General features: G+C 47.0%; 1 protein-coding gene across 2 annotated transcripts in view; it reads right to left on the reverse strand.

Moving 5' to 3' along the window:
- Positions 1–26,087, reverse strand: part of MREG (melanoregulin) — a 163,112-nt gene that overhangs the window by 77,892 nt on the left and 59,133 nt on the right. The window contains exons 1-2 of one of the 2 annotated variants that reach the window (XM_068246994.1): positions 3,318–3,428; positions 3,156–3,249 (exon numbers count right to left, since the gene is read on the reverse strand). In XM_068246994.1, coding sequence (XP_068103095.1) covers positions 3,156–3,244 — 89 coding nt within the window. In that variant the 5' untranslated portion in view covers positions 3,245–3,249; positions 3,318–3,428. Of the gene's footprint in view, positions 1–3,155; positions 3,250–3,317; positions 3,429–26,087 lie in introns of those variants that run through there. The other variant, XM_068246993.1, reaches the window with a different exon arrangement.

Here is a 26,087-nt window from a genome sequence, read left to right on the forward strand (position 1 = left end):
ACCTAGTCAGAAGACCTGTCACGATCTCCTCCTGTCCCGACCTCCTTGTGGCGCGCAACTCCCACGATCCTCTTCCTTCCCGACGTCACATCCTGCCTGCATTACACTGCAGGGCTACGGGAAAATGGCCGCCCAAAGCCCTGCACCGGCGGCATATCTGATAGGCTGCCGGCCAGCGGCAGCCCACGTCACGCGCGCCGCAGCCACTGACACACACTACCGGAGCCGCGGCCAAGGTGAAAAAGCCGCATGCGGCTCTGGAGCCGCGGGTTGCCGACCCCTGCCCTAGTGGGATCACACCCATAGCATTAAAATAGCAAGAGCTTTTCATATCACAAAGTGCTCAGAAAAGGGCTCCTAGTGGGTTCCAGGCCCTCATTGTGGCTTTTGTTCAAGTCACTGAACCAAAATTAACATAACATTTGTTTCTCCCACCAGTCACAACACCAATGGCCACCGTGGATGATGTAACAATGCTAGAGCAATGCCTTAGCAAGAGGATAGGTCTGTTGACAAATTATAAACAATATTGTAATGTTAATGTGTGCAAATCACAGAATATATTGTCATAGTTGGCCTAAGCTGTGAGACAAAGTCTAAAGCCCCCCAAAAATATCCGTTTTTACTGGCCATTTGTGTTAAGCAATAAGATCTTAGCTGATACACTGTATGCCTGAAAGATAAATAGAAATCGTGATTACCAAGCTCACAATATCTGAATCGTCAAAGTGGCAATTTCTGCAATGACGTTATTTCCACATGGGGAAGTTTGAAGAAGCCGCTTCAAACTTCCCCCAAGTCCCGGCGCGTGCGGCCAGCAGCATCGGCAGCTTTGAAAATACCTTCTCACAGGAGTCGAAACTTTGTCCTTTCTCGCCATCTGCCGTCTCTTGACTCTGCCGTCACATGACATACAGGAAGTATGCCGTGCATTAGAGCATGCAGGAGGCGAAGTGGATAGACGGGCATCGCTGGACTCGTGCCGGAAGGTATGTCCAATGCTGATGCAGCTTGGGGGACAGGGGACACAGAGAGACCCAGAGGATGCACAAAGAGAGGGGGAGGACAGAGAGGCACAGATGGGGAACAAAGCTTGATTTGAAGGAAATTGCGAATCGAAATAGTGCTTTCAGACAGAAATCGTTCAATTCAATTTTTTCCTAAAATCGTTCAGGCCTAATACGCCACATTCCCATGGCAGAACAATCTATTTATATCCCTGAAATCCCCGGGGCAAAATTCGGCGCTCCTTCCTGGTAGCGGCAGAACTTTGAGCTGTAGCTCTGCCTCTGCTCGTGTCAATCTCCGCCTCTCCCAGTCTTCTTTCACTGAGAGGGGTGGGCATAGGGAGAGATCAACGCGGAGGCAGAGCTACATCGCAAAGCTCTGCCTCCCCCGGGCAACAAAATCCATGACCTGGAATTTTTCCCCGGGGTTTTTGGGGTATAAATATCGTTTTGCCGCAGGGATGCTGTGTTTCAGCTAGGATCTTATTACTTAACATAAACAGCCAGTAAAAACAGGTATTTTTTGAGCTTCAGACTCTTTAAAAACAAACAAAAAAAATCCAAGAAATATGCAAATCCCCAATTAACTGGAGCTAAAAATGGCCAATCAGGGTTGGGAACTGCTAACATAGTAACCGACTCAGCTGCCAACTGACTTAATCAGTTCCCAAACCCAAATCTCCTGCAGATATACGGTTCTGGTCGAAGTGGAATTTGCATACAGTAATTTTTTTTTCTGCACAAACATTCAAAAATACCCAGACAGGTCATGGTGACTCAGAACCACCTGGGAGGTACAAAGGGCTATAAGTAATGTTAGGCAAGTAGCACACTAGACAGAATGATAGCGTTGCAGAAAACACATGCGTTTTTTTCTTCAAGTCTATGGGCCAATAAAGAAAAAAAAAAAAAAAAAAAAAAGCACATCTCTGGGTTTTCCAATGAGTGTTTTACAAAACGGACAACTTGCTGCATATTTCTGTAAAACGCACAATGACTTTCAAAGGAGACACAGAAGATGTGCGTTTTACTGCATTTTTACTAAAATAAATGTAATAGTGTATCTTCTACAATGAATTGCAAACACAAAAATGTTGAATTGTTTTGCGTTTTTCTGTGTGTCTGCAATTGTCATTTTTCAATGGAAAAGATCCAGTATTGTATAAGCGATGTAATTTTATAAAAATCACCAATAACATTGCATTAGCAAATCGCTTTTCAAATCACTAACACTTAAAAAAGTTCTTAAAGTGTGAACCAACCCTAAGACCTTTCTCACATTGCATTCCGATCGTGTTAGCATTTGACAATTTTTTTTGTGATTACCAGCGACTGGGTGGGCACAGCGTTTTTGTTAAAAGCGATTTTCCAGAGCGGTTTTTTAATTCACTCCCTGACGCAAGAAAGAAATTTTTTTTTTATTTTCATGCTAAAACACTGTTCAATTAATCAAAACCAGTTCTAGGAAAATTGCAGCAAAATGGATGTAAAGGTGGAGCTCAGGATACTCAGATCCATGATGCACTTTTAAGGCTGGTGCACACCAGAGCGGTTCATGAGCGTTTTTAAAAACGCTAACGGTTTGAAAACCGCTTGGGTAATGTATTTTAATGGACTGATGCACACTACAGCGGTTAGTTTCTTCCACAAACGCAAACTCGAGGGCTGCAGCATCTTTAAGATTTCTGAGGCGTTTCTGCCTCAAAGTTAGAAGTATAGGAAAGTGGAAAACCGCTAGAACAGAGCGGTTTTCCAAGCGTTTTTGTTACAGAAGCTGTTCAGTTACAGTTTCACTGTAACAATATATGAAATCTAGGCAGGTTTAGAAAACCACTAGAAACATGCCTAGAATCGCTCTGAAATCTGCTTCAAAAACCTCTAGCGTTTCACAGATCTGCTAGAGGTTTTTGGGGTGCACTGGCCCTTTCACAAGATTTTCCTGATGCTGATTTTGGGAAATGTATCTCTATCTATCCCACTCCCTGGGATTATACACTATCCTGAAACCCCCACCAGCTGCAGAGCATGCTTTTCAAGTCTGAGATAACACAGTTTCATGCATTCAGTCACAGGATTGCCCCAGGTTACTAGAAAGACAAGAAAAATACAGTATTTTACTTTGCTTACAAAATCAAAACAAACACTTACTTGACTAAGGGCTGTTTCTCATTTTTAGGGTAGTCGATGCATCCGAGTTTCACACAACACAGGGCACACAGCCAGTCCTTCAGACCCATGGGTTCTGGTGCGAAATAAGAAACATATGGTGAGCAGGCTGAGGACTCACCTTCCACCCCCTTCCTCACTCACAGCATTATCAGCTGTCTGTCAGTGTGATGAGTCTGCACAAAGTCAGAGCACCCTCAGGTAGCTGTGACACAGAAACCAAAGAGTTAGTTTTCAGCTCCTGCACAGATTATACGTTCCCTTCCAGGATCATGCAGAGCAGGGTTGAAAACCTATTGAACCTCCAGCAGCTTAGTCATGTGGCTAAGCAACCCTAAACTGTCTGGCAATCAGCCAGTTAAAATGCTAATTGCTTATTAGCATTTGTGTGGCAGCCTAGAGCATCCCAAAGTAATAAAACATTGGGCTCTATTCTCAAAGAGCCAAAAGTTCCGCAAAATTTTACCGCTATATTTCCGCCAGCGGTAAACCCCGCATATTTTCCACATTCACTAATATTTTCCGCATGTTTGCCGCATGCGGAAAAAAAGATGCGGAAACAGCCATTATTCATGCGGGAATCATGCGGTAAAAAGGTCGCATGAAAAAGTGTTTAAAAAAAAAAAGTTAAAGTCCAGCAAGCACAGCCCTTAAGCCTCCAGACTTCATTAAAGTCAATGGGATGCGCAATATATCACCTACTACTTGTAGGTGATAAAAAATCGGTAATTAACGGCGAAATGATGCGCCTGAACATTTTTGAGAATTGATCTTTTATTGCGGAAAATACCGGCTTTTGCGGAAATTTTTCCGCATGAATCCCGCACTTTTACCACACTTTTTCCGCATGCGGAAAAAACATGCGGAACATTTTGAGAATTCCACCTTGACGGTATTTTGGGTGCAAACTTCCCGCATGTACTTTACCGCATGCGGAAAGTCTTTGAGAATAGAGCCCATTGTTGAGTTCACTCAGTTTGCAGCTCAAACCAGAATTTTCAGGCTGGGTTCACATATGACATAGCGTGAAATATTGCGTTTTTTTGGAATGTGCGTTGCCGTTTTTGGTGCGTTTTTATGCGTTTGCAGTTCGCGAATACAAATTCATGCTTTTTTTATTGTGTTGTATGTAAATCACTAGTAAGACATCACGAAGCGAAAATACATCACTAAACAATTTTTTAAAGCAAAAACGCATTAAAAAACCACATGAAAAACGCATACCATTGCGTTCCCATTGACTTTCATTATGTGCGTTTTGGCAGCCATCCTGCATATTATGCAACAGAAACAGCGTTTTGCGAAACGCATACTATAAAACGCATAGAAAACGCACATGCATTTTGGTACTTTTCCGTTAGCCTGGTGCATCCACTGGGTGGCGTTAATTACTATTCCCCCTCCAGGCCGCCATGGATAGTAGGGAAAGATGTAATTCTGGTGAAGTTTTATCGCCACCTAGTGGATGCGCCCGGCTAACGGAAATGGGTACTTATCCGTTAGCCGGGCGCATCCGGCAGGTGGCGCTAATTACTATTCTCCCTCCAGGCCGCCATGGATAGTAGGGAAAGATGTAACTCTGGTGGAGTTCTGTCGCCACCTAGAGGATGCGCCCGGCTAATGGATAAGTACCCGGAAAAGTACCTGCATTTTTTACATGCGTTTTTTTTCCCTGCGGCCCATAGACTTCCATTAGCGGCAAAAATGCTGCGTTTCCCGCTACGCTAGCACTTCCGCCATGTGTGCACCCAGCCTCAGAGCAAAAAATAAATTAGGTTTTGAAGGCAGAGGTCACCCGTGGACCCAATGAAAAATTGCACTCAAAAATGCACATAATGTATGTACAGTATGTACTGCGTTTGTGCGTTTTTTGTAGTGCATTTTCATTTTAAAACTGAGTGCATGCACTACTTTATTACGTGTTTTTGTGATTTGCACGATTCGTATATTATGCATTCAAATGAGACAGAACAGATTGAAAACGCATCCAAATCTGTGAACACAAATGCATTTAGGGCCCTTTTCCACGGCCGGCTGAACTGTGTTCTCAGTGATCAGTTAGGCCTTGTTCACACTTAGAGCAATTTAGCTTTTTTTTTCAGCGCCGGTGATTCTTAAAATCGCCTTAAAAGCACTTCTGCAATGTTGCTCTATGAGTGTTCTCACATGAGCGATGAGCTTTCTATCCAATCGCAATTTCAAAATTCAATAGAAAGGATAGGAAAATCGGTAAGCGCTTGAAAAAGTGCTTTGAAAAGCGATTTCCCGAGCACTGTCATTGAATAAATACATTGTATTATTCATTTCTGTGGCAAAGAGTTCACTTCCTGACTGACGTCAGGAAGTGAAGAAAAACATCGCTACACAAAAGCGCTTACAAAAGCACTTAGAAAAGTGCTTGTCTAAGCGCAAATCGCTCTGAATGCGCTTAGAAAAGCAATTTCAAAATCGCACAATAAATCATTCAGTGCTTGCGATAGCGCTGGCTATTTATAATGTGAAGAAGGCCTTACCAAGCAGTTATCAAGCAGCAGCAAGTAGTTACCAGGCTGCAAGCAGTTGTGAGGCCAGGTTCACAGTGGTCAGTTGCATAACGCAGGAGTTATGAGTTTGAACTGCAATGGAGACTGGACATAGAATCTACTACAAAACCTGCAGGCAGTGAGTAAAAATAACGTGATCAGTTACAATGCAGCACTTTGAACAGACCCATAAAATGCATTGACGCGGGATGGTGTTACTGGGCGGCCGAGCACGGCGACATGTCAAGTCAGAGCACGGCTGCGTCCGTGCTCAGATCTTACTATGTGAGGGGAGGGGGCACCTGTATAGTGCCGGCGGCTGGTGCAGGAGAGCAGCTGACAGGGGGTGACTTCACCACAAAAGGCCCTAATGCTGGGAATACACAGGTCAATACTGTGCCCAATCGTTTTGCCCGCTAGTTTTTCTTATCTTTTTTCAATTCACTTCAATGATGAGTCGAGCGGCAAAACAATCGAACGGTGACCGGACATGTCGGAAATTATCTATCGAGCCATCTTATCAGCTCAGGATCGAGCCGTGTATTCCCGGTAAAACATGCAAGTGTGCAAGTCATGCAAGTGTGAGCCCCTGCCTCAAATTACTTCAGTAGAAAAATACTTTCTCCCCTCTCTGCTCACATTGCGATGTCTAACCTCTGTCCACCTCGCCAATACGAACCCACAGTCTGGTTGTGACGATCAAATGTAATTATTTTATCAAATGGTAGAGCTTCAATATTTTGCAATATTATACTGAATTAATCATTTAATCACTATAGGTCTCATTTACAATGACTTTTTCCTGGACAAACAGGGTGGCATACTTATGGGTATAGGCACCGCCCCTGACTCCTGATAGGACAGTTCACTTATAAATTCAAGAATACGCCCCCTCCTGCCATTCTTTTTTCTGGACTTGAATGGACAGGTTCACTTTTTTTTGTATTGGGTTTTTTTTTTTACTTTATTTTTGATTTTGCCCCATTTAATAGGCGGGTTCCCCCCTTTTGGTGGAAAACAGGGGGAGCGGTGGGCATGAGGACTGCATGAGTACTACTACATATAATTGGCTGCTTCCCCCGTTTTTTCAATAAGCTTCAGCTTCAGCTTTCATGCCCTCTAATTTAGGTGTCTGACTTAAGCTGAGTACACACGTACAATAACGATCGTTCGAAAAACGAATGATAACGACAATCGGACCGATAATCGTGCGTTCCAAATTTTCCAACGATCTTTTTTTTGGACGATAACGACCGTTATCGTTCAATCCGACTGATCCAACCCAGCGGATTTTTTCGAAAGATAATCGTTCAATCGTTGCAGTGTGTACAAAGATCGTCCGATAATGATTATCTGTGGAGTAGTACGCATGTTCTTATTGCCTGCCATAACGTCACTACCGTTTGCGCACGCATTTTTTTATCGTTCGTCGTTCAGTACTTTATACTTATATCGTTCACGTGTGTACACAATCGTTCATTACGAACGATCTTTTCGGTCTAATTTGAATATCGTGTAAACGTCATGAATCGTTCGTAGCGACTGATCTTTATCGGACATGTATACGAACCTTTAGACACTATTGTAGCCCATGAAATCAGCAGGACTGCCTGGCAACCAGTATTGTTTAACCGCCCTGGTTCCTTCTGATTTTAGGGTCTATAAATGGTACAATTTTAGACCCTAAAAGCATAAAAAAAAATCACACCACGAGAGAGTCTGCAGCAGCCCCAGCACTTACTCAACTCTCCTGGGCTCCAGCGCTGCAGTTTTTACTCCGTCCTCCGGGTGGCGCTGTAACCCTATAGTGAGATTGTTGGCTGTTGCCATGGAGACAGACAGCGATTTAACCAGGGGGAAGCAGAGCCTCAGAGGAGAGGAAGAAGAATGGTGGCTGACGTCGGGATCCCCCTGGGAGCTGAGTTGAAACACGCACTGCGCGCATTGCTCTGCATAGAACCTCTGGTGGCCAGTGGCGTAACTAAGGAGCTCTAGGCCCCAGTGCAAGTTTTACATGGGGCCCCCCAAGCAATCTATACATAACAATTAATACGGCCAACTAAAACCTGCCAAGGACAACCACAGTGTCAGAGGTGCAAGAAGGGGATGGGGAACAGTGTGTTAATGATTACTACTATTGAAACCATCTATAGAAGTGATTATTATAAGCACAGGACAAATAAAGAGCTAAAACTGCAGTTGAGGGAGGGTTTTACGGGGCCCCTCTGGCCCAAGGGCCCCGATGCGGTCGCAACCTCTGCAACCCCTATTGCTACGCCACTGCTGGCGGCTACACCGAGTGTAGGATGGGGTTACCGCTTTGAACTGTGATTTTCCGCCCCGACTGTCGCTCTGGGGTTACTGGCGCCAAGGAGGTTAAAAGGAAATAAATATTGTAGCTTCTGTTTAGGTGTACTTTAAGAATGCAAATGCATGAAAAACACAAACCAATGGTGTAGCAATAGCCATAGCAGCAATAGCAACTGTTATGGAACCTTGGAGCATATGGGGCCCAGGTGGTACTTGATGTAATCACAATTAACTTTTTTGACCCTCCACCCTCTGATTTTATCTCAGTGCCCATGGACTATAGATTGCTTGAAAATGTAACTTGCCCATTAACCCAATCTACGACAGCTTGCACATGCCCAGTCGCACGGACCTGCGACAGCTTGCACATGCACAGTAGCACGGACGTGCTACAGCTTGCACATGCGCAGTTGCACGGACCTGCGACAGCTTGCACATGCGCAGTTGCACGGACCTGCGACAACTGGCACATGCGCAGTAGCACGGACCTGCGATAGCTTGCACATATGCAGTAGTACAGACTCATAGCAGCTCGCATATCCGCAGTAGCACAGACTTGTGGCAGCTTAAACATGCACAGTAGCACGGACGTGCTACAGCTTGCACATGCGCAGTTGCACGGACCTGCGACAGCTTGCACATGCGCAGTTGCACGGACCTGCGACAGCTGGCACATGCGCAGTGGCACGGACCTGCGACAGCTTGCACATACGCAGTAGTACAGACTCATAGCAGCTCGCATATCCGCAGTAGCACAGACTTGTGGCAGCTTGCACATGCACAGTAGCATGGGCCCCTGATCTGGCCCAGCTTTTTCTGAAGTGCATATGCATGGGCTGTTAACAAGTGTCAAAAAGCTCTTTTTCGGGGGTCCCAGTGCTAAACGGGTCTGCGGAGGAGGACGGAGGGAACCTGTTTGCATCCAGAGGCTTCCCCCTCCCAAGGTGAGTACCTCTGTACGGGCACTTTTTTCCCCTTCAGGTACACTTTAACCACTTCACCCCAAGGGTTTTTACCGTAACTGACCATAGCAATTTTCACCTGTCAGCGCTCCTACCTTTCATTCACCAATAACTTTATCACTACTTGTCACAATGAAATGATCTATATCTTGTTTTTCACCACCAATTAAGTTTTCTTTGGGTGGCACATTATGCTAAGAATTGTTTTATTCTAAATGCATAACAGGAAAAATAAGGAAATGGAAAAAATTCAGTTTTTCTCGGTTTTTGGCCATTATAGTTTTAAAATAAAACCAGCTACTGTGAATAAAACTGACATATTTTATTTGCCCTTTTGTCCCAGTAATTACATTGTTTAACCTTTTCGGGACCACGTGCATTAGATTCTACGCCGCACTTGTGGCTGTTCTAGCCTGATGCGGCGTACAATCTACGCCGGCCCGCAATTTCCGCTCCCGACGCGATCGTGCGCACCCCGAGGGGGAGATTAAGCTGTCATATGACAGCCGACATCTCCCCCGAGTGATCAGCAGCCATCCCGTATGGCTGCTGATCACGTGATCACTACGATCGCCGTTGGATCGCAGTGATCAGTTTGACAGCTGCGGCGGCAGGGGGGAAAAGAAGAGGATCCACTCACCTCCCTGCCGTTCCCGCAACGATCGGCACCCCCCTCCGCTCTGGCCGGCATCTCCGCTCCGTCTGACGTCAGCGCCGGGTCCCGGCTTGATGATGTCATCAAGCCGCGATCCCGGAACTGATCGTCAGACAGAACGGAGATGCCGGCCAGAGAAGAGGGTCCCGTGCGGCTCATCGCTGGAGCCTGGAAGGTAAGTGAAGGCTGCTGGCAGAAGGGGGGGCCCAGGCCACCATGGGGGGGACACAAATCCAGACAGCCACAGACGGGATCCGGCCGCCTGACCCCCCCCCCCCCAAACGCGCGCACCCCCTTCCCGCGCAAAATACCTGGTCCTTAAGGGGGGTAGGTGGCCGATCCCGAAAAGGTTAAATTATGTCCCTACTAGTACAATGTATGGCAACAATATTTTATTTAGAAATAAAGGTGCATTTTTTCAGTACTGCGTCCGTCACTAATTACAACCCCATATATGCAAATATAACAGTAATATACCCACATGCCATACATGATAAAAAAAAAAAAAACGCTGTAATATTTATTTATTTTTTTTATTCTACAAGTGTTTTATTTTGCTTGATATGGGGGGAGGGGGTAGAAGGAGGTATTAATTTATTTATATTTCATTTAAAGTGTGTAAAATATAATTTTTTTTTTTTACTTTGTATGTATTTTTTTTTTACCACTAGATGTCTTCATAATCAATGTCTCTGTGAGACAAAGACAGTTTTGTTACTGCAAAGCTCATTGGCTTCTCGTTGATGATCTTTGCTTACGGGCACTTTGATTGGTTCAGGGAAGTCTTCTTCCCTTTCACCAAAAACTCCGCTTTGCGAGTTCCAATGGGTAAGCGTGGCAGGGGGGGGTGTGCATCACTCGTGGACTGTAGCGGCAGCGGCCCAACGGGGGAGGACATTGTAAAATGTCCTGTGGTCCGTTAAAGGAGAACTGTAGTGAGAGGTATATGGAGGCTGCCATATTGATTTCCTTTTAAGCAATACCAGTTACCTGGCAGCCCTGCTGAGCTATCTGCCTGCAGATTCACACCAGAAACAAGCATGCAGCTACTCTTGTCAGATCTGACAAAAATGTCAGAAACACCTGATCTGCTGCATGCTTGTTCAGAGTCTAGGGCAAAACGTATTAGAGGCAGAGGATCAGCAGGGCTGCCAGGCAACTGGTATTAAAGAAATCAATATGGCAGCCTCCATATACCTCTCACTACAGTTCTCCTTTAAGAGGGACCAACGGGACGTTGTAAAATGTCGTGCGGATAGTGGTTAAAGTGATACCAACCCCCGACCCCTCGGTAGAGATGTAGCAAACGGTTCACCGGCGAACGGTTCCAGGCGAACTTACGGGGTTCGCGTTCGCCTGCACCAGGCGAACTTTTGCGGAAGTTCGATTCGCCCTATAATGCACTATGAGGGTCAACTTTGACCCTCTGCATCACAGTCAGCAGGCACATTGTAGCCATTCAGGCTACACTAAGCCCTGGAGCCCCACCCCCCCTTATATAAGGCAGGGTCCGGCGGCCATTAGCCTCACTCGTGTGCCTGCTAGAGAGAGGAAAGGGACAGCTGCTGCAGACTTTTTCTCCTAGGGACAGATTAGTTAGGTTCTAGGCTGCTTGCTTGCTCCTGACTGATTATTATTGCTTTTAAAGCACCCAGCAACAGCTCTTTTCAGAGCTCAACCTGTACATTTTTTTTTCTGACACTTTTGTTGCATGCACAGCCTTGCTAATTGATATTGTGTGTGCCACTGCCAGCAGCCCAGCACATTCAGTGACTACCTGTGTGTGTGACAGGGAGCTGCACATTGTACTACCCAGTACTGCATATACCCCAGTACCTGTTGTGTTTACTTAACCCACCTCATCACTGCATATACCTAGCTTTATGTTGAGTGAACCCAGCTCACTGCATCTAACTACCCAGTACCTGTTGTGTTTACTTAACCCACCTCATCACTGCATATACCTAGCGTTGTGTTGAGTGAACCCAGCTCACTGCATCTAACTACCTGTTGTGTTGAGTGAGAACCCACCTGGCCACCTCACTGCATCTAACTACCTGTTGTGTTGAGTGAGAACCCACCTCAGTCACTGCATCTTAAGTACCTTTACTGTTGAGTGAACCCAGCTCACTGCATCTAACTACCTGTTGTGTTGAGTGAGAACCCACCTGGCCACCTCACTGCATCTAACTACCTGTTGTGTTGAGTGAGAACCCACCTCACTGCATCTTAAGTACCTTTACTGTTCAGTGAACCCAGCTCACTGCATCTAACTACTCAGTACCTGTTGTGTTTACTTAACCAACCTCATCACTGCATATACCTAGCGTTGTGTTGGGTGAACCCAGCTCACTGCATCTAACTACCTGTTGTGTTGAGTGAGAACCCACCTGGCTATTTCGCTGCATCTAACTACCTGTTGTGTTGAGTGAGAACCCACCTCACTGCATCTTAAGTACCTTTACTGTTGAGTGAACCCAGCTCACTGCATCTAACTACCTGTTGTGTTGAGTGAGAACCCACCTGGCCACCTCACTGCATCTAACTACCTGTTGTGTTGAGTGAGAACCCACCTCACTGCATCTTAAGTACCTTTAATGTTCAGTGAACCCAGCCACTGCATCTAACTACCCAGTACCTGTTGTGTTTACTTAACCCACCTCATCACTGCATATACCTAGCTTTATGTTGAGTGAACCCAGCTCACTGCATCTAACTACCCAGTACCTGTTGTGTTTACTTAACCCACCTCATCACTGCATATACCTAGCGTTGTGTTGAGTGAACCCAGCTCACTGCATCTAACTACCTGTTGTGTTGAGTGAGAACCCACCTGGCCACCTCACTGCATCTAACTACCTGTTGTGTTGAGTGAGAACCCACCTCAGTCACTGCATCTTAAGTACCTTTACTGTTGAGTGAACCCAGCTCACTGCATCTAACTACCTGTTGTGTTGAGTGAGAACCCACCTGGCCACCTCACTGCATCTAACTACCTGTTGTGTTGAGTGAGAACCCACCTCACTGCATCTTAAGTACCTTTAATGTTCAGTGAACCCAGCCACTGCATCTAACTACCCAGTACCTGTTGTGTTTACTTAACCCACCTCATCACTGCATATACCTAGCTTTATGTTGAGTGAACCCAGCTCACTGCATCTAACTACCCAGTACCTGTTGTGTTTACTTAACCCACCTCATCACTGCATATACCTAGCGTTGTGTTGAGTGAACCCAGCTCACTGCATCTAACTACCTGTTGTGTTGAGTGAGAACCCACCTGGCCACCTCACTGCATCTAACTACCTGTTGTGTTGAGTGAGAACCCACCTCAGTCACTGCATCTTAAGTACCTTTACTGTTGAGTGAACCCAGCTCACTGCATCTAACTACCTGTTGTGTTGAGTGAGAACCCACCTGGCCACCTCACTGCATCTAACTACCTGTTGTGTTGAGTGAGAACCCACCTCACTGCATCTTAAGTACCTTTACTGTTCAGTGAACCCAGCTCACTGCATCTAACTACTCAGTACCTGTTGTGTTTACTTAACCAACCTCATCACTGCATATACCTAGCGTTGTGTTGGGTGAACCCAGCTCACTGCATCTAACTACCTGTTGTGTTGAGTGAGAACCCACCTGGCTATTTCGCTGCATCTAACTACCTGTTGTGTTGAGTGAGAACCCACCTCACTGCATCTTAAGTACCTTTACTGTTGAGTGAACCCAGCTCACTGCATCTAACTACCTGTTGTGTTGAGTGAGAACCCACCTGGCCACCTCACTGCATCTAACTACCTGTTGTGTTGAGTGAGAACCCACCTCACTGCATCTTAAGTACCTTTAATGTTCAGTGAACCCAGCCACTGCATCTAACTACCCAGTACCTGTTGTGTTTACTTAACCCACCTCATCACTGCATATACCTAGCTTTGTGTTGAGTGAACCCAGCTCACTGCATCTAACTACCCAGTACCTGTTGTGTTTACTTAACCCACCTCATCACTGCATATACCTAGCGTTGTGTTGAGTGAACCCAGCTCACTGCATCTAACTACCTGTTGTGTTGAGTGAGAACCCACCTGGCCACCTCACTGCATCTAATTACCTGTTGTGTTGAGTGAGAACCCACCTCAGTCACTGCATCTTAAGTACCTTTACTGTTGAGTGAACCCAGCTCACTGCATCTAACTACCTGTTGTGTTGAGTGAGAACCCACCTGGCCACCTCACTGCATCTAACTACCTGTTGTGTTGAGTGAGAACCCACCTCACTGCATCTTAAGTACCTCTACTGTTCAGTGAACCCAGCTCACTGCATCTAACTACCCAGTACCTGTTGTGTTTACTTAACCCACCTCATCACTGCATATACCTAGCGCTGTGTTGCGTGAACCCAGCTCACTGCATCTAACTACCTGTTGTGTTGAGTGAGAACCCACCTGGCCACCTCACTGCATCTAACTACCTGTTGTGTTGAGTTAGAACCCACCTCAGTCACTGCATCTTAAGTACCTTTACTGTTGAGTGAACCCAGCTCGCTGCATCTAACTACCTGTTGTGTTGAGTGAGAACCCACCTCACTGCATCTTACTACCTGTTGTGTTGAGTGAGAACCCACCTCACTGCATCTTAAGTACCTTTACTGTTCAGTGAACCCAGCTCACTGCATCTAACTACCCAGTACTTGTTGTGTTTACTTAACCCACCTCATCACTGCATATACCTAGCTTTGTGTTGAGTGAACCCAGCTCACTGCATCTAACTACCTGTTGTGTTGAGTGAGAACCCACCTGGCCACCTCACTGCATCTAACTACCTGTTGTGTTGAGTGAGAACCCACCTCAGTCACTGCATCTTAAGTACCTTTACTGTTGAGTGAACCCAGCTCACTGCATCTAACTACCTGTTGTGTTGAGTGAGAACCCACCTGGCCACCTCACTGCATCTAACTACCTGTTGTGTTGAGTGAGAACCCACCTCACTGCATCTTAAGTACCTTTACTGTTCAGTGAACCCAGCTCACTGCATCTAACTACCCAGTACCTGTTGTGTTTACTTAACCCACCTCATCACTGCATATCCCTAGCGTTGTGTTGAGTGAACCCAGCTCACTGCATCTAACTACCTGTTGTGTTGAGTGAGAACCCACCTGGCCACCTCACTGCATCTAACTACCTGTTGTGTTGAGTGAGAACCCACCTCAGTCACTGCATCTTAAGTACCTTTACTGTTGAGTGAACCCAGCTCACTGCATCTAACTACCTGTTGTGTTGAGTGAGAACCCACCTCACTGCATCTTAAGTACCTTTACTGTTCAGTGAACCCAGCTCACTGCATCTAACTACCCAGTACCTGTTGTGTTTACTTAACCCACCTCATCACTGCATATATCTAGCGTTGTGTTGAGTGAACCCAGCTCACTGCATCTAACTACCTGTTGTGTTGAGTGAGAACCCACCTGGCCACCTCACTGCATCTAACTACCTGTTGTGTTGAGTGAGAACCCACCTCACTGCATCCTAAGTACCTTTACTGTTCAGTGAACCCAGCTCACTGCATCTAACTACCTGTTGTGTTGAGTGAGAACCCACCTCACTGCATATAGCTAGCATACCCCCAAGATGGACAAAATGGACAAACCAGGTAGAGGAAAAGGTAGAGGCTGACCCAGAGGAAGGCCACCAGGCACCGGCAGGTCTGTGGCTGTGCGAGGTGGTGTTGCTGTGATTTCGTGCGGACCTGCCCCAAAATACAGTGCTCAGAAGAAGGCACGTGCCATCACTTCCCAAAATTGTGAGGAGGTGATTGAGTATTTAACACAGAACACCTCATCTCCCGCAGCCACCAGCGCTACAACAAGCACCACATCCGCTGCATTTGACACTTCGCAGGAGTTATTTGGTGGTGGTGGTGAAATCACTGATTCCCAGCCACTACTGCAACAACAACAAGAAGGCGCAGGTACACCACCTCATACGTCTGAGTTAGGTGGCGATAGTATGGACGTAACGTGTGTGGATGGGGATGATGGTGGACCACCTGAAGTTGGTGCACTTGAGGAGGTGTCTGAGGAAAGCGCAGCTGGCCAGGAGGATTATGATGACGATTATACGGATACCACATATGTTCCCGGTAGAGGAGATGACCAGGTGGACAGTTCAGAGGAGGAGTCAGAGAGGAGTAGGAGGAGACGACTCCATGATAGAAGCAGAGGGAGCTCGTCCTCAGAAACAGCTGGGGGCAGTGTCCGGCGCCATGTATCACCAGCTATGGCCAGCCAGCCAACATGCCCTTCAACGTCAGCTACTGATGCCACCGTAGCGGCATCACCCCAGGGGGGTTCAGCGGTTTGGATATTTTTTAACGTGTGTGTCTCAGATCTGAGCAAAGCCATCTGTTGTCTCTGCCAGCAAAAATTGAGCCGTGGAAAGGCCAACTCTCACGTAGGGACAAGTGCCTTACGAAGGCACCTGGAGAGAAGGCATAAATAGCTATGGCAAGAACACCTGAGGAAAAGCAGCACCCCTCAAAAGACAAGCCGCAGAGATCAACCGCGGCAGCCGTCACAGTGGACTTCTGCTGCTCCACGTTCCCATGGTATTGTTCGTGGCTGGGGGGAGGAAGAATGGATAAACTTTTAAACAATTTAAAAATACAATTATCTAAACTTTCAAACAATTTAAAAATACAACCATCTATCATTTTCAAAAAATTTAAAAAAAGGGCAAAAAAACTTGCCCTCCGTAAAACATTCTTGGCAAATGCTTTCGACTTGGTTTGTCTTCCGCTGGCTCAAGGGTCCATCTGACCACAGATGCCTGGTCTGCAAAGCACGGTTAGGGCAGCTACAGCATGGCTCTCAGCAGGCTCCCACTTCGGGCCGGAATCCAACCTTCATTCCCCGCGGTGACAATGGCAGACTTGCCCTCCATAACGGATTCCCGTTAAACGATTTAAAGTTAATTCATTTCAATTAGGGCCGCAAAAGGTCTTCCTGAGTCCTGTATTGTTATTTTTGGTCACTACCTCGGGGCGGGCGTGCATGCCTGCCTCCCTCCCTCCTTGCCTGGATGTGTGGTGGTAGACGTTGATCAGGCTCCAACTCCGGAACGCAATACAAGAGGGAGCTTGTCCTCAGAAACAGCTGGGGGCAGTGTCCGGCGCCATGTATCGCCCGCTATGGCCAGACAGCCAACTTGCCCTTCAACCTCAGCTGCTGATGCCACCGTAGCGCCATCAGCCCAGGGGGGCTCAGCGGTTTGGAAATTTTTTAACGTGTGTGTCTCAGATCGGAGCAAAGCCATCTGTTGTCTCTGCCAGCAAAAATTGAGCCGTGGAAAGGCCAACTGTCACGTAGGGACAATTGCTTTACGAAGGCACCTGGAGAGAAGGCCCAAACAGCTATGGCAAGAACACCTGAGGAAAAGCAGCACCCCTCAAAAGACAAGTGCGGAGAACAACCGCGGCAGCCGTCACAGGGGGCTTCTGCTGCTCCACGTTCCCATGGTATAGTTCGTGGCTAGGGGGAGGAAGAATGGATACACTTTTAAACAATTTAAAAATACAATTATCTAAACTTTCAAACAATTTAAAAATACAACCATCTAAACTTTCAAACAATTTAAAAATACAACCATCTATCATTTTCAAAAAATTTAAAAAAAGGGCAAAAAAACTTGCCCTCCGTAAAACATTCTTGGCAAATGCTTTCGACTTGGTTTGTCTTCCGCTGGCTCAAGGGTCCATCTGACCACAGATGCCTGGTCTGCAAAGCACGGTCAGGGCAGCTACAGCATGGGTCTGAGCAGGCTCCCACTTTGGGCCGGAATCCAACCTTCATTCCCCGCGGTGACAATGGCAGACTTGCCCTCCATAACGGATTCCCGTTAAAGGATTTAAAGTTAATTCATTTCAAATACACAGCAGGGCCTCGAAAGTCTGCCTCCTGTATTGTTATTTTTGGTCACTACCTCGGGGCGGGCGTGCATGCCTGCCTGCTGCCCTCCTTGGATGTGTAGTGGTAGCCGTTTCTCAGGCTCCACACCTGATTCCATCCCTCATTCCCCGGCCATTACCCGGGGTCACAAATGGCAGACTTGCCCACCTCCATATGATTCTTGTGAAAGGAATGTGGTGTCATCTTTGCCCGCCATAACTGGTTCTCGTTAAAGGATTTAAAGTACATTCATTTCAAATACACAGCAGGGCCTCGAAAGTCCTCCTCCTGTATTGTTATTTTTGGTCACTACCTCGGGGCGGGCGGGCGTGCATGCCTGCCCGCTGCCCTCCTTGGATGTGTAGTGGTAGCCGTTGCTCAAGCTCCACACCGGATTCAAACCCCTCATTCCCCGGCCATTACCCGGGGTCACAATGGCAGACTTGCCCGCCTCCACAGGATTCTCATTGTAGCGGTACTGAACAAGTACACAGCAAGTAGAAAATGTAATTTAAAAACAAAACGTAAGCTTTTTAACAATGCCATGGAAAGTTGAGAAGGAAGTCACACATTACCTGACATCACTGAGTGAGGAAGAACAATCTCGCCATGTTGCGCAGTAGTCCAGCATGGCCGTCACTACACAAACAGCTGTTTGCCGTGCGTTACACAGTGAGTTTGGTGTGTCAGTGTGAAGCAGTACTCTAATTACACTCCCTGATTGATGTATATGTTACGGCCAAAACCAGAAATCGGCCAATTCTAGAATTGGCCCGCCGTTTCTAGAACTGGCCGATTTTACGTCGGCCAAAGTCCAAAATGCTGGGAATTTCTGACATTGGCCGGCCAGTTCTAGACACGGCCAAAGTCAGTCGGCCAAAGTCCAAAACGCACAAATTCCAGAACATCCCGGGTCCTGTCCAGCACCATGAATGGCGCTTCCTCTCTGCTCTGAAAGATACAGCATACTAATCTTTTTTTTTAAAGAAAAGCATTTCTTAATTACAGCTGATACAAATCCTGCAATAAATCTGCAGTGTGTCTACATCCTGCTTTCTTGGGAGAAGACATTGTTAACATCCTGTGCTTTTAAATTACCTGCTCTGCTGTGGAAGTCAGGTGACACAGAGGAGAGATCAAATTACAGTGGTGATTAGTCACAGATAAGGGGGAATGCATGGCTGTGGGTGCTTTGCTGGGGGGTTGTGCATGGCTGGGGGTGCTTTGCTGGGGGGCTGTGCATGGCTGTGGGTGCTCTGCTGGGGGCTGTGCATGGCTGTCCGTGCTTTGTGGGGGGCTGTGCATGGCTGGGGGGGGTCTTTGCTGGGGGGCTGTGCGTGCTCTGCTGGGGGGCTGTGTATGGCTGTGGGTGCTCTGCTAGGGGGCTGTGCATGGCTGTGGGTGTTCTGCACATGGCTTAGGGGGGCTTTGCTGGGGGGCTGTGCATGGCGGGGGGGGGGGTCTTTGCTGGGCTGGTCGGGGCTGAAAATGCTTTGCATGGTCGGGGGGGGGGAGGGGCGCTTTGCATAGCTGGGGGTGCTTTGCTGGGCTGAGGGAGCTTTGCTGGGCTGGGGGAGCTTGGCTGGAGGCGCCGCCAGGAAGCCCCGCTCACCTCATCCCCTGCTGCCGCTAAGTACTCAGACCTCCGATCAGGGCGACCACCAGGCGGAGAAAGGCAGAGCAGCGCGCACGCTACCCGCCCGGACCCATACACTTCATATGCAGAAGTGTTCAATGACGTCACTTCTGCATTGAAGTGTTCGGGTCCAGCGGGTCTCGCGTGAGCTGGCAGCTGCTATGCCTATCTCTGCCTCCCTGGTACGGTCGCCCTGATCGGAGGTCTGAATACTTAGCGGCAGCCGCAGCAGGGGATGAGGTGAGCAGGGCTTCCTGGCGGCGGTGAGTGGGACTTCGGGACTTGGCCGGCCACGTGAAGTTGCAACGCGTTCTGGCTGGCCAAAGTCCGAAACTGAAGCCCGTTTCTCACATTGGCCGCAGGAGCCGGCCACTTCGCATACTGACCGGCCAGAACCCGAAGTGGCCAGACTTCGGGTTCTGGCCGTAACATATACACATGCAAGATGTTTTAAACCACTTTAGGCCAGCAATTTAGCATTCAATGTGATTTCTGCCCTTAAAACGCTGCTTTGCGTCACATCCAGATTTTTCCCCGGGACTTTTGGCATCTACCCCACTCCGCCATGCCGCCCTCCAGGTGTTAGACCCCTTGAAACATCTTTTCCATCACTTTTGTGGCCAGCATAATTTTTTCTATTTTTCAAAGTTCGCCTCCCAATTGAAGTCTATTGCGGTTCGCGAACTTTTCCGCGAACCGAACCTTCCGCGGAAGTTCGCGAACCGAAAATCGGAGGTTCACGACATCTCTACCCCTCGGCACAACAGAAAGCAATCAGAATGGCAGATTGTCTCAACTGAGCACTGGCCAAGGACATGTTGCTTTTCCTGTGCCGCCGTCATCAGCTATCCCTGCCCTGAAGGCTAGTGAGGCATCTATATGGTCTCAGACCCACAGTGTGTGTGTGAGTCCTCACATTAAATAATAAATGACATTATAAGCTTTGCACATCTAACATTACAAACATGAGCAGAATGCTTGCTTTCTGCAGGTAAACAAGAATGTGTTCTGTTCTCCAGGCTTATTTACCTCTGCCATGTGCTGCACAAACTGAGTACAAGCAGAGCACAATTTGCCTTTCAACATCACGGTACAGTTTGGGTATTGCCTTTTTTGAGAAATAATTGCATATCTTCCACTGCGGTGTGTGGCTTTGCTTTTGTGTGCTGCTTTTCCTCAGGTGGTCATCCCATTGCAGTTTGTGCTTTGTAATCATGTGCCTTCGTAAGGTAGTTGTCCCTACGCGGGTCTTGGTCTTTCCACGGCTCAATTTTTGGTGGCAGAGAGTACAGATGGCATTGCTCTCATCTGAGGCAGACACACAAAAAAATTTCCGCTGAGCCCTGGGATGATGGCACTTTGGTGGTGGCGGCCGACTGAGTGTTAAGTGGGGTGCCAGAATCAGAGCAGGAGGAGGAAGATATGTCACGCTTCCGTGCGGAAGCTGAGAAAGATGAGGTGTTCTGTGTTAAATAGTCAACTACGTCCTGACAATATCGGGGTTGATGGCACGTGCCTTCTTCTGAACACTGTATTTTGGTCGCGGGCCGCACAAAATCACGACAGCGCGACCTCGAACAGACCTGCCAGGTGGCCTGCCTCTGCCTTTTGTTTTGTCCATATTTGTCCATATTGGGGGGGATGAAGTGAAAGGTATGCACTGACTTGACTAATACAATGTGCAGTCAGTCACACAGGTGCAGTTCACAGGTATGCACGGAGTGGTATATCGCACTGCGTGTGCTCATGTAGGTAGGTGGGTGCACTGAAATGAACACAACAGGTAGTAGGTATATGCAGTGATGGGTATTACATGTGCACCTGTCACACACAGACAGGCACAGTGACACTAACTGACAGGGCTGTATATAATGCAAGTGGGCCACACATAAAAAAAAAGAAAAATAGATCACAAGAACAAGATTAGCTCTCAAAAGAGCTGTTGAGGGGTGGTTTTTTTTTAGCAATAACAATCAGCCAGGAGCAAGCTAACAAGCCTACAAGAGCCTAACTAAGCTTTCCCTATGAGAGTCTGCAGCAGCTATCCCTTCACTAATTACTGCAGGCACACGAGTGAGTCCACTGCCTGACGCTGCCTGCCTTTTTATGAGGAGGGGTGGGGCTCCAGGAGGAAGTGTAGCCTAATTGGCTACAATGTGCCTGCTGACTGTGATGTAAAGGGTCAAAGTTGACCCTCATGATGCACTATGGGGGCAAACCGAACTTCAAAAAGTTCGAAAAGTTCCCAGTTCGCCGTGATCGCGAACCACGGAAGTTTGCCGGGTACCGTTCACCGGCGAACCGTTCGGGCCATCTCTATTGGGGAATGATCATTTATCAACAAGAAAAGTGATGGTGATTTTAACTTTTGGATTGTCTGGTTGGCATCCTTATTACTTGTTTACCAGATAAAAATAAAGAATTGATGTTTGATTTTCTGCCTGACAGTTACACTTTAACTGAAAGGAGAGGCACTAGGTTTAGTCTTCTGTTGCTGTAGCCAATCTGCTTCAAGGTTCAACAAACCTTGAATGAGCAGTTAAACAGGTGTACCCCAAAACAACTGTTATGATTATCCTAAGGATTCACTTACTTTTGATAGATGGATATATGTTGGGTTTTTTTTAATACATACTTTACCAAATGTAAAAAAAAAATTTGTTTCATTTGTTTCACCAGATTTTCTGCATCTACTTTTAGGACTTGCAGGTCACATTTATATAAAAATACACAACATTTCAGAGGATTCACAAACTTTCGAGCACTACTGTAATTGGGTTTCCCATTCTGGCACAGATCCATCTGAAAATGGCGCCTGAGAATAATGGCGCACAGTGTTGCCGCTAATCCGTTTGTCGCTTATCGCTATTAACGTTAAAGCCTTATCGTTATTTAGCTCTGTTTATTTTATTGAAAATTAGCGTTAACATTGTATCATTATTTCTCGTGGTAAAAAGTGGTGATATAAAAGGTATACCTAACCTACTCTCACACAGAACCCTCTCTGTACCTATCCCTAACCCCTACACCCCCCTTGGTGGTGCCTAACCCTAACCACCTCCCTGGTGGTGCCTAACCCTAAGACTCTAAAGACCTGGTGCCTAACCCTAAGACCTGGTGGTGCCTAAACCTAAGATCTCCCTGGTGGTGCCTAACCCTAAATCTCACCTAGTGGTGCCTAACCCTAAAACCTCCCAGGTGGTGCCTAACCCTAAGACCCCCCAGGTGGTGCCTAACCCTAAGACAGCCCCTGGTGATTATTATGACCTAACTTCTCCCTACTCTCACACAGAACCCTCCCCTAACTCTAACCCCCCCAGGTGGTGCCTAACCCTAAGACCCCCCCAGGTGGTGCCTAACTCTAAGACCCTCCTAGTGGTGCCTAACCCTAAAACCCCCCTGGTGGTGCCTAACCCTAAGACCCCCCTGGTGGTGACTAACCCTAAGACCCTCCTGGTGGTGCCTAACCCTAAGACCCTCCTGGTGGTGCCTAACCCTAAGACCTCCCTGGTGGTGCCTAACCCTAAATCTCCCCTGGTGGTGCCTAACTAACCTTGACAGTGTTATATTAAATCCATTCACCGTTTTGCAGTTAAATAACATCTGCAGTTTGGCTTACGTAGGGCGCTGTTGATAAATAACGTTACTGTGGGCAATAACGTCTGCTGTTTGTCAAATGAACGGCGCTATTGATAAATAACGTTACTGTGTGCTATGTTTCTTCTTTTTTTCCCCTGTGCGCCATTATTATGCAGTAGCGATAAGCGTATCTTTTTAATGCGGCACCACTTTTATGCATAGGCGTGTGCGCCATTATTCACTGATCCGTCTGGCACACAGGAAAGATTGTGTAGTAGTGGCAGGCGGCTTTTTTCAGTTGAACTTAAAGGATACACGAAGTGACGTGTGACATGATGAGATAGACATAGGTATGTACAGCCTGAAAGAGTTAAATATCATGTATGTAAGTGGCTGACTCAGTCCGGACTCAGACAGGAAGTGACTACAGTGTGATCCTCACTGATAAGAAATTCCAACTATAAAACTCTTTCCTAGCAGAAAATGGCTTCTGAGAGCAGGACAGAGATAAAAAGGGTCAATAGTTCATAGATTTTAACTCTGGCATACTTCAATGAATGTGTCATTGAGCAAAAACAATAAAACAGTTAAAGAGAACCAGAGAGGTTGGGGGGGGGGAGGAGCTTCTATACATACCTGGGGCTTCCTCCAGCCCCATACGCACGGATCGCTCCCACGCCGCCATCCTCTGCTGCCTGGATCCGCCGGTACCGGGTCCCGTCATTGCTGCGAGTCGGCCAGTCGGCCGGCAGACACGGCCAAATGTCCGCATTACACGGGGCTCCCTCCATACACATATACGCATGAGGCTGCCTACTGCGCAGCCTGATGCGTACGAGTATGGAGGGAGCCCCTGTGATGCGGACAATTGTCCGCGTCTGCCGGAAGTGACGGGACCCAGTACCGCCGATCCAGGAAGCGGAGGATGGCGGCGTGGGAGCGCTCCAGGCTTATGGGGCTGGAAGAAGCCCCAGGTATGTATAAAATCTTGTTCTATTTTTTAATGCCGTTCCTCTCTGGTTCCCTTTAAAATGTAAGAAGTAGATTTAAACATAAAATAAAACTGTGGAATATCTTAAAAAGTCATTTTTAGGAGAAGGAATATGGATACAATCGTTTATTTCATTAGTTTATTTTCTCTTCTGGTGTCCTATAAAGCAGAGGTCCCCAACCTGGGGGCCGCGGCCCCCTGTGGATCCGTGGGCAGATTTCTGGGGGGCCGCGGCAGATCTGGCCTTTCTCCCTCTCCCCCCAGTGGCTGCCATTCCTGATACCTTATGAGTGGGCGGCCGCTTTCTTCCTTATATTCCCCATAGCCCCTCTCCTCTTTGAAGCATCTCGTATTACAGCAGCGCTTGCTGTGCGACTGCTGTAAGGAGGGATAGAGGCGGGGCAGTGTTCCCATGGTAACGGCGATCGCCGCTACAGGAAGCCGCTGCCCTATTTCCTACCCTTCCTTACAGCAGCCGCGCGGGAAGCTCTGCTGTAATACGAGGTGCTGCAAAAGGAGAGGAGCTATGGGGAATATAAGGAAAACAAAAGTTTGCTTTCCTAAAACAGAAAGAATTTGCGATAATTCAGGTTGGAGTGAGCTCGAGATGTCTCCCAGAGCACCACTGCTGAATATATGCAAATTAACCATTGTACCCTTAGAAGCTAAACACACCTCCAGAACCGCTGGAATGCAATGATGTGTCAGCTTGTTAATATGTACAGAGCCATAATAATCCAACATGCATACAGACTGTTTCGGATTGTTTGATCCTCATCAGTGCATGGCATGGATTAATTTGGCTCTATGGAGTAGGGCTTGTAAATCCGAGAGGCACAGACTAACCAGTAAGCTCATGGTGACCCAGAACTCATTGGGGTGTGTAAGGGACTACAATGGTCCTAAAAGCCCCCTTACTAAGATGTTAAGAAAAACAAAAGTTTGCTTTCCTAAAACAGAAAGAATTTGCGATAATTCAGGTTGGAGTGAGCTCGAGATGTCTCCCAGGCACCACTGCTGAATATATGCAAATTAACCATTGTACCCTTAGAAGCTAAACACACCTCCAGAACCGCTGGAATGCAATGATGTGTCAGCTTGTTAATATGTACAGAGCCATAATAATCCAACATGCATACAGACATGCATACAGACAATCCGAAACAGTCTGTATGCATGTTGGATTATTATGGCTCTGTACATATTAACAAGCTGACACATCATTGCATTCCAGCAGTTCTGGAGGTGTGTTTAGCTTCTAAGGGTACAATGGTTAATTTGCATATATTCAGCAGTGGTGCCTGGGAGACATCTCGAGCTCACTCCAACCTGAATTATCGCAAATTCTTTCTGTTTTAGGAAAGCAAACTTTTGTTTTTCTTAACATCTTAGTAAGGGGGCTTTTAGGACCATTGTAGTCCCTTATACACCCCAATGAGTTCTGGGTCACCATGAGCTTACTGGTTAGAATATAAGGAAGCGACTGCCCGCTCGTAAGGTAACAGGAACGGCGGCCGCGCGGGGTGAGGAGAGGAGAGGCTACACTGGGCTAACTGTACTGGTGACACTGGGGGAGCGATACTGGGCTACCTATACTTGCTATTCTGGGCTAACTATACTTGCTATACTGGGCTATCTATACTTGCTATTCTGGGCTAACTATACTTGCTCTTCTGGGCTAACTATACTTGCTATACTGGGGTAACTACTGGCTATACTGGGCTAACTATACTGTGGTAACTGTACTAGCTATATTGTGGTAACTATACTTGCTATACTAGGCTAACTGTACTTGCTATACTGGGCTGACTGTACTTGCTATACTGTGGTAACTGTACCAGCTATACTGGAGTAACTACTGGCTATACTGGGCTAACTATACTTGCTATACTGGGCTAACTATACTTGCTATACTGGGGTAACTACTAGCTATACTGGGCTAACTGTACTGGCTATTCTGGGCTAACTGTACTGGCTATACTGGGCTAACTGTACTTGCTATACTGGGCTAACTGTACTTGCTATACTGTGGTAACTGTACTTGCTATACTGGGGTAACTATACTTGTTATACTAGGCTAACTGTACTTGCTATACTGTGGTTACTGTACTTGTTATACTAGGCTAACTGTACTTGCTATACTGTGGTAACTGTACTTGCTATACTGGGGTAACTATACTTGCTATACTGGGCTAACTGTACTTGCTATAGTGTGGTAACTGTACTTGCTATACTGGGCTAACTGTACTTGCTATACTGTGGAATCTGGGAAAAAAGGGGGGGCTGCTGCCGCCGACACTAGCCACGCCCCCCCGAGCAAC

Source organism: Hyperolius riggenbachi, chromosome 7 (assembly GCF_040937935.1).
Source record: "Hyperolius riggenbachi isolate aHypRig1 chromosome 7, aHypRig1.pri, whole genome shotgun sequence".
Lineage (NCBI taxonomy): Eukaryota > Metazoa > Chordata > Amphibia > Anura > Hyperoliidae > Hyperolius > Hyperolius riggenbachi.